General features: G+C 59.1%; 1 protein-coding gene across 2 annotated transcripts; it reads right to left on the minus strand.

Annotated features, from left to right (window-relative positions):
- Positions 1 to 3532: 3532 nt before the first annotated feature.
- On the minus strand, positions 3533 to 8171 carry CHRNG (cholinergic receptor nicotinic gamma subunit). Of its 2 annotated transcripts, XM_069864509.1 has the most exons (12): positions 8046 to 8171; positions 7550 to 7689; positions 7399 to 7443; positions 7106 to 7215; positions 6851 to 7006; positions 6484 to 6581; positions 5531 to 5734; positions 5251 to 5365; positions 4752 to 4866; positions 4235 to 4439; positions 4001 to 4134; positions 3533 to 3919 (listed from the first exon to the last, which is right to left on the minus strand). In XM_069864509.1, the coding sequence occupies exons 1-12, from the start codon at positions 8086 to 8088 to the stop codon at positions 3752 to 3754; spliced, it is 1533 nt and encodes a 510-aa protein (XP_069720610.1). In that variant the 5' UTR covers positions 8089 to 8171; the 3' UTR covers positions 3533 to 3751. The 2 variants fall into 2 exon arrangements, with proteins under 2 accessions (XP_069720610.1, XP_069720612.1); XM_069864511.1 differs by lacking the exons at positions 7399 to 7443; positions 7550 to 7689 and having other exon boundaries at positions 8046 to 8119.
- Positions 8172 to 8390: the final 219 nt, after the last annotated feature.

Consider the following 8390-nt stretch of genomic DNA (forward strand, 5'->3'; position numbering starts at 1 on the left):
GCTGCCTCTAGAAACATTCAGTGCTCTGGCAGCAAGACTGACTGCTCCCTCAGTTTATGCCTGATGGTGCCTGGCTGGGCAGGGAGCAGAGCAGTTCCCTGGGCCGTAGCATCCTTCTCTGTGCTTCTTGAGACCCCACAGTCCTATTCCTGCTCTTGCCACTTGTTTGCCACCAGCTTTCAACCAAATGCTCTTTCCCAGAAGCAGTTTGTTTTCCCTGCTGTGATCAGGTACTACTACGGCTGCTACTTAAAATTCTTTTTAAATACAACTCTCCCCTGCTGCTCTCCGGTATTTGTTAGGGGGGATTTAGTTGTAATTACATTTTGGCAATCTAAGCAAAAATAGCCTTGCAAGGCAAGGCTGAAATACTAGCTGCAGGCTGCTTTTATCCACACTGCATTTAGCTTCTTGCAGATGACATCACTTAAGGCTTTAGTCCTGTTGTTGTGCCCAGCTGCGCGTTGCGTCCACCTCTGCTATTTCATGTACTCACCCACTTCTCGCCTCTGATGCCTTGCATCAAAGCTGGTGCTGATGAGCACAGGCTTGCTATTAAATCTCAAAATGCTGCAGTCCTGCTGCGTTCGCCCTTAAATACACTGTGCGAGCGAGCTGTGGAAGAGCCCTCCCCTGGAAGGGGCTATTCCTCTCCTCCCGCTGCTTCTGTGGTTTAGATTTGGAGGAACTCAGCTCTGGTTCCTCTTGCTCAGCCTTGAAGGAAGTGAGATCGCTGAGGCATGGGGTTTGTCCTCTTTAAGGCTACCGCTTTTCCTGAAGTCAGGAGAAAGGGGTGTTTGATCAATGCCAAGCACCAGGTTTGGTGCCTCCTTTGGCTTGGAGAGGGATGGAGCCAGACTTGACTTTTTAGTACGGCTTTTGGGTTGTTATCTACTGTGTCTCACTAGTAAGAGCAGTGAAAAAATTGCCATGGGGTTGTTTGGGAGGGGAAGGAGCCTCTGTCACGCTCTAGAGAAAGATTTCAGATCCTCTTCATTTGGGAAGCAAGCCCGGACCTGTAGGAGTCCCGAATCTGCCAGGAGTCACGATCTTCACCACTTTCCTCATCCTTCAGGCTTTGTTCATCCTCAGACTTGTTCAAATCCCTGTGTAGCAACCTTCAGGGAAACCAGCAGAATTTTGAACACCTTTGAGCCCTGTAGTCCAGCGTCAGGGTTTTCTTTCCCCAGGGGCTGCTGGGCCATGGCACACGGCTGTGCTGTGGGGCTCAGGGAGCGGTGGTGGCGGTGCACTGAATATCTCGGAGCTGGAGCTGTGGGGGAAATCTCTTTCCCAACCTACAGACAGAAAGGATTCCACAGTTTTGGAGGTGAATAGGTTGTGGGTGTTTAGAGGGATTTGTTGCCCCTTCTTAGTGCTTCTTGATGGGATATGGGCACGTGGGGCTGGTGCTGGGCTCTGGGGTGTCCTCTCACTCCGCTCCTCTCTGCAAGGTGGTCTCCCACTGGTTTGGGCAAAACGCATCTGCTGCCCAAGGCCTGTGGTGTCGTGACTTCTGCTGTTGGTTTTGTCCTTGTCCCTGGTGTGGTGATAAACCACAGGGACATTTGGAGGGCAAGTAAAACCACTGCTTAGGGATAGTGAAGAACATGGTCTCGGTTCTGTGCTCCTGGCAGACTGGGAGAGCTCATCTCTTTCTGGTTATGTTGTATGGACACGCTGGGGCCTTGGCTTACCTGGAAGAAGCAGCAGCTCTGCAGGGTGGAGAGGAATGGGTGACAGCACCTGACCCTGTTCAGAGATCCCTTTACCCTTGCAGGGCAAAGGAGACCCTGGAATCAATGGGAAATGACCAGGCAAAGACAGACTGGAGTTCACTAGTTCTGCACTTTCTTGGGGAGGGAGAACCCAGGGGCTGGGAACAAGCCTGGTGATATGGTTTGGGCAGCTTGCAGGTGCTCCTGGCTCTGGAATTCCCTGTGGCTGGGAATACTCAGCCAGGGTAGCATGTCCCTTCAGCCACTGTGGGGCTGGAGAGAGGACATCACTGTGGGGGACAGAAATGTTGTGCAGTGCCATCACTTGTTAGCAAGAAGGCCACGGCTGGGAGGAGTGGAGTAGGGTGCCCCGGCACCTGATTGCTTCACCCAGGTGCTGGCCACAGGGCTGCCCCCTTTGCCGGGTGCTTGGTGGGCTCTTCTGGGCACCTCTGCCTGCATTGGTGGGCCCCATCCTTGTCTGCTTCAGCCGGGCAGCTTGGGAGAGCCAGATCCACCTGGTCTCAGTGCTGGAGGCATCGTGCAGCTCCCAGATCTGGGGCAGGAAAAGCCACCTTGCAGAGAGCGTTGGGCTTTCGCAGCTGGAGGTTGGCTCTGGGCTATGACCAGGCTGCAGGCATCCAAAAGGTGATGTCTTGGCTGCTGGGTGTTTTCCTCCTTGCTCCATCCATGCCCACAGTGCCCTCACCTCTGGCAGACTGTGCCAGGAGCCAGTTGCGGGCAGTAAACATGAAATCATGGAATCGCCAGGTTGGAAAAGACCCACCGGATCATTGAGTCCAACCATTCCCATCAATCACTAAACCATGTCCCTCAGCTCCTCATCCACCCATCCCTTAAACCCCTCCAGGGAAGGGGACTCAACCCCCTCCCTGGGCACCCTCTGCCAGGGACCAATGACGCTTTCTGTGAAAGATTTTTTCCTAATGTCCAGCCTGAACCTCCCCTGGTCCAACATCTGGCTTTCTCCCAGCAGCAGAGGCAGCTGGTGCTGGGACAGTGGGGCTGATGAGACACAGCACAGCCTGGAGCCGGGCGCAGGTGGCGTGAGCTGGACCCCAGAGGAGCAGACGCTGCCTGCTGCCATTCCCAGGCTGACCTCCCTACCGCCCCCGCCAGCAGGGACAAAGCCACAGGGGCCCCAGAGGTCAGTGAGGGGCACAGGGGAAAGCGTTGTTGCTGAGATGGGGAGAAAGGGTTGTGCTTGACAGGGATGATCCAGTGGGGTAGGGAGGGCTGGTGGGTGCGGGAGTTGTGTAATGATGCTCGTAGTAGGGTGGGTGCTAGGGGACAACTGTCCCTGAGAGGGTTTGGGTGTCTGGTGGCCCTGGGTATTCTCACCTCTAGCTGCTTGCTCTAGGGAGTAGGGGCTGCAATTCAGCTGGGGCATAAATGGAGGGAGAAATTGCCTGCTCCCAGTCCCATTTGTGGCTGCGTTGCTGCCCTGGGAGGAGAGGCTGTGTCTGTCGTTCCTGCCGTTGCCATTGTGAGGGATGGCAGGGGCTCCGTTTGCTCGACGCTTGAAGCTGTGACTTTGCAGTGGGGTAACACGGCTGTGGCTGCCAGCGTGGGTGTATGGCCCATACGATGCCTGACTCGGCTCCAGTTCCCCCTTGTCTTAAGTCTCAAGCACCTTTGTGGGCTGTAGGACGAGGCTTAGAGGTCTGTGGCCAGCCTGCAGGGGTGGCAGGTGGGCACTGTGCCTGTCCCAGCCCTTGGCTGGTTGGATCCAGCCTGCTCGAAAAGGATAATCCGTTGGTGGGCAAGCAGCAATGATACCACGGAGGCTCACGAGACTGCCAGGGGCTTTACTTCCACGTTCAGCACTGCACGGCCACACCATGCGCCCCCCTTCCCCATCACCAGAGTCCCACCACCCCAAGTCCTCCTCCAGCTCCGTGCTTGGCCCCAGGACGTGCTTGACCCTGTGCTTGCAGGGTTCTCAGCCAGGCAGGCTGGTTTGGGGGCACCAAGGCCCTGGCACCAGCGGTCCCCGCAGGCACCTACGGGCATCACTGCGGCAGGTACTGCTTGGGATCTCCAGGGAAGGGCAGAGCAGGCGCCTGGTTGAAGTGAGCCATGAGGAAGATGCCAACAGTGCCGCACACGAAGAGGGAGGCCATGATGAAGAAGCAGACGCGGTCAATCACCCGTCCCACCATGATCCACTCTTCGCTCTCCTGCCAGCGGCACAGGGATGGGGGGGTTAGGGATGAGGGCTGGCCCCACACGGGTCTCGCGCTGCCCCAGCCCCAACTCACGCTGCTGAAGTCGTTCTGCTCCCGCGTGGCGTTGGCGATGTGGTTGCAGGCATCCACACAGGCACGAATATCGGGTCCTGCCTCCTCCAGGCTCTGGCAGAAGTCCTGGGCGCTGCCACTCTCCAGGCTGTGTCCTGTGGGCAGCGGAGCCGGCACAGCAGGCACCGGTGAGTGTTTGGTCACCTGTCGGGTTGCCCAGCCTTGCAGGGAGTTGCTGGTGCACTGGGTGCTCACCAATCTTCTCCAGCACGGTTTTCATCAGCCCATCCCGCTCCTTTTGCTTCTCAAAGAGCAGCTCGGTCCGGGCTTTCCAGAGCATGTACTCATCAGCTTTCACCATGAGCCCCAGGGAGCTGCGTCTCCGGGAAGCTTGCGGTGGCCCCGGTGTCTCCTCTGGCATGTGCATGCCCAGGTAGCGGGGCAGGAGGTGCAGGAACACCTAGGCACGGTGTCACCTGTGGGAACCTGACCCCTCCACCCCCCCAGGGCATCCAGTGGGGGCAACTGGGTCCCCTTGCATCACCTACAGCATCCCCATGGGGTAACCTTATGTCACCAGGGTGCTGCGTGTGTTGTCACCAGCTGCTTCCCCGGTCCTTGGTGGTGGCTTGGAGGGGTTGGTGGCACATTGAGCATTGCGGATATCTGGGGAGTCCCTCTTTGGCTAGGACTTGCACTCATTAAGGCACTTGCTCCCCAAATACTCACCCCTTTCCCCATGGATAAGGGGTAGGAGAACAATTGCAGGTACCTGGCGCACTCTCTGGGACATGGAGTGAGTGTTAGGTGTTCGGAGCGAGACGTTGAGGACGATGACGGCGTTCACCACAATCACCACTGTCACCACCATGAGGAAGGTCAGGTACCTGGGGAGGGGGCACAAAGTCTCACAGAGGGCTGCTAGGTCACAAGCTGTGGGCGTATAAAGACCCTCTTGGTGCCCGCCTGGGATGAAAATCAGGGAACACCAGTGGGGTGGGGGTACGTGGTAGCCATAGAATCCCGAGGTTGGAAAAGACCCACCGGATCATCGAGTCCAGCCATTCCCATCAATCACTAAACCATGTCCCTCAGCGCCTCGTCCACCCATCCCTTAAACCCCTCCAGGGAAGGGGACTCCACCACCATGCTCCAGCCCTGCCTGGGTGAGGAGTTGTATCCGTGCCAGCGTCCTGTCTGTGGGCACCCAGAGACCCGTCCGGCACGGTGTGACTTCAGGGCTGGCACCCCCATCCCCATCCATCACTTACTTCCCAATGAGAGGCACAGCCTGGGAGGTCTCGGGCACCTTCTGGGCGATGAGGAAAAGAAAGACCGTCTGGGCCAGGAGGACGTTGATGGAGACGGTGCATTTCTGCCCGCCCGCTGTCGAGGGGGAGGAAGGACAGAGGTTAGCCTGTGAGGCTTCAACCGCGGGGTATCTGGAAATTCACCCTCCGCAAATATCGCGAGAGGAGGCAGAGATGGTCCCCAAACACCCTGGGGACAACAAGCCCTCCTTTGCCTGTCCCTGCACCCCCTGGCACGTACCTTTGGCAGGCAGAAAGTACACCAGCACGGCCATGGCAGAGATGAGGACGCAGGGCACGATGATGTTGATGATGTAGAAGAGGGGCTTGCGCTGGATGATGAGGTAGAAGATGACCTGCTGGTACTGGATGTCGTTCGGTGTGAACTGCTCCGAATTGATGATCTTCCGCGCGGGGCGGTGCTTGATGGCCCATTCGCCGTTCTCTACCGTGCGGGGGTGGGAGGTGAGTCCCACCATCCCACCAAGGGAACAAGGGCTGCTAGACCCCCAGCCCGACCGTGGAGAGGATGGGGAAGGCTCTTGCTCGGTGTGGACCCCATGGGGCACCCGGGATGAGCAAAGAGTCACTGGAGAGCGAGGTGCCAGGCAGCATCCCCTTAAAGGCTCTTGGAGGAGGCAGCTGGGGAGGCACCTTAAGCCTGTTGGAGACTCCCAGGACATGTTATGTGTGGGGTTGGGGTCCCCCCACCTCCCTGTTCCCCTGGCACTGCAGGGGGAAGTGGAGCGTGATGCTGGGTGACGCGGTGCTCTTTTCCCCCGCTGCCTGCAGGAGCAATAGATTTTTCCCAATCAAGATCGCAGCTCAGGCCGGTAATGAAAAAATAAATCTCCCTGCCCGAAAAGCATTTTGTTCCTTCAATATGCAATTAAAATGTGATGGAAAACGTCATCGTTTGGCCGTGACAGCTCCTTTCCCAGCATCAATCGAGCTCCCAGGAGCAGCGCTCTCCAGGAGCTGCTGCCAGGCGCTGAGAGCCCTGAGCCAGGTAGGTTAGAAAAACAAATCTCTCCGACACTCCTGCTTCCACTAATAACTTAAGTACCCGTGTAATGGCAGGAGCTGCTAATAGTCCTCGCAGCCTCGCTTGTGGCAGCTGCTGCCGTAGCAGCAGGCCCTGCCGGGCGCCCCGTGAAGGATGCTCCTGCACCACAGGGGTGTCAGGGGGGTTACCTGTGAAAGCCTCGGGGTCGATGGAGATCCACTCTACGGTCTGACCTTCCTCCACGGTCAGCAGCAGGTTGATTTCGTTGGCGCTGTAGGTCTGGGACCTGGCGAGGGATAAGGCGGGGAGGCACGAGCTGCCCTGCAGCAGGCTGGATGGGCACCAACGTGGCACCAGGTCACATCGGTCCCCGCCAGCGCGGCTTTGGGGCGCTTGGCTCGGACAAGGCGCCTCCTGCCACCGCTGATGGGGGGATAGGGGACAGGGAGGTGGCGCTTGACTGCCCAGGGGCTCATTGTCCCAGGGCGAAGGTGGCATCCTTGGCTAATCCAGCGTGTCCCAGCAGGACCCGCCGTGTTCCCAGCTGATGCTCACTGGAAGACCATGGTGCAGTTCTGCCAGTCGAAGGGGAAGTAGGTGACGTGGATGGCGCAGGCGCTGCGGTAGATGGCTGGGGGCAGCCAGTAGATGCTGCCGTCAGCGGACACCACCACGTTGGAGTAGAGGGTGATTTCGAACGTGCCGTCGATGCTAGGAGAAAAAAAAAAGGGTGAGCTCAGCCCCAACCCATGCCCAGGGGCAGCTGCCACCCCCTGTGCGGGGATACGTCCCCATTGTGCCACCACCTACTTGTTTTCCAGGACGATGTCGGGCAGCCAGACCATGGTGGAGGGCAACCGCAGCAGCTCGATGCCGTCGTATCTCTCAGGGTCCCACCGCAGGCGATAATCGGACCATTGCTAGTGGAAGAGGAGAAAAGGGCATGGTGTTTCCTGGGGAAGGGGAACTTGTGAGCTCCCCAAATGGGCTCAGCTGGGGACACCCACAAAAGGTGCCGGTTCCAGTGCCAGCCCCTCTTGGGGAGCCACCCTGAGATGCAAGCACGGCCCGAGGAGGTCCTGCCCAGAGGTGAGAGGTCTCACCATCTCGATCCAGACGTTGGTGGTGAGGGTCTCCTCCCGCTCGTTCTGGCAAGGAAGGAAGGGGGGGAGATGGCTTTAGTGCCCTGCCCACAGCCCCAGGTGTGACAGCAAATCTCATCCTGCTGCGAGGACCGGGGTGGGTGTCTCTCACCAGGGAGATGAGGTTGGTGAGGGTGAGCTTGAGGGTAACATCAATGATCTGATCCTTGTCCTGGGCCGGGCGCAGGTTGCGGTTGTAGTTGCTCATGAGGTCCTGGAAGAGCTTCTCCTCCTGGTTCCTGCAGCCCACACCTGGGGAGGGCAGGTGCTATAGGGGTACCCTGGAGTGGGGACAATGGGGCCACCGATGCCCCTGGGACCTGCCGGCGTGGGAGAGGGGGGCACGGGGTGCGCGTGGGGAGAGGATGCCCACGCGTGCGTGACTGGACACGGGGCTGGGCGTGCTGACTGTGGTATCAGTGTTGCAGCACGCAAGGGGGTGCGATCCCCCCGGCATCCCCTACCCTGCTCCCCCCAGGGAAGAGCAAGGGCCACCGGGCTGCCCGCATGGGGACTCCCTGGGGTGACAGTGCACGACGCCCAAGGACGACTGTGGGGAGTGACAGGGTGTCCCCTCGAGCCTCCCCCCGGGGCGGGCACCCCCTTACCTGCCAGGGTGCAGAGAGCAAGGAGGAGGCCAAGGCAACGCATGGCGCTGGGGCTCCGCTCGGCCGCCCGCGCAGCGATGTTCTGGCTCTGGTGCCTGGTGGGAAGGGACAGCTGTCCCCTGCCACTCTCAGCTGTTCCCGACAGCCACGGGGGGTGGGAAGGGACGGGTGACCACCCGCGTTCCTCTGCTAGCAGGGTGACGCCAGCTCGCCCCTCTGGCGCTTTGTGCTGGGTGGGTGGAATTGGGGCTGGAGGCGACCCGCGTGCTCTGTGCCTCAGTTTCCCCACGTCCCTCTGCAGCAGGATGCATCTCCTCGCAGCAGAAGCCTGGGCCCTTTTTCAGG

This window comes from Phaenicophaeus curvirostris, chromosome 10 (genome assembly GCF_032191515.1).
Source record: "Phaenicophaeus curvirostris isolate KB17595 chromosome 10, BPBGC_Pcur_1.0, whole genome shotgun sequence".
Classification (NCBI taxonomy): Eukaryota; Metazoa; Chordata; class Aves; order Cuculiformes; family Cuculidae; genus Phaenicophaeus; species Phaenicophaeus curvirostris.

Bases quoted from the DNA above. Each gene is read 5' to 3' on its own strand.
- CHRNG (XM_069864509.1), bottom strand. From the start codon at position 8,088: ATGCGTTGCCTTGGCCTCCTCCTTGCTCTCTGCACCCTGGCAG. The intron at 7,690-8,045 runs GTAAGGGGGTGC...TGCCCTCCCCAG, and splicing joins TGCTCTCTGCACCCTGGCAG to GTGTGGGCTGCAGGAACCAG. The intron at 4,135-4,234 runs GTGAGCACCCAG...CGCTGCCCACAG, and splicing joins AACCGTGCTGGAGAAGATTG to GACACAGCCTGGAGAGTGGC.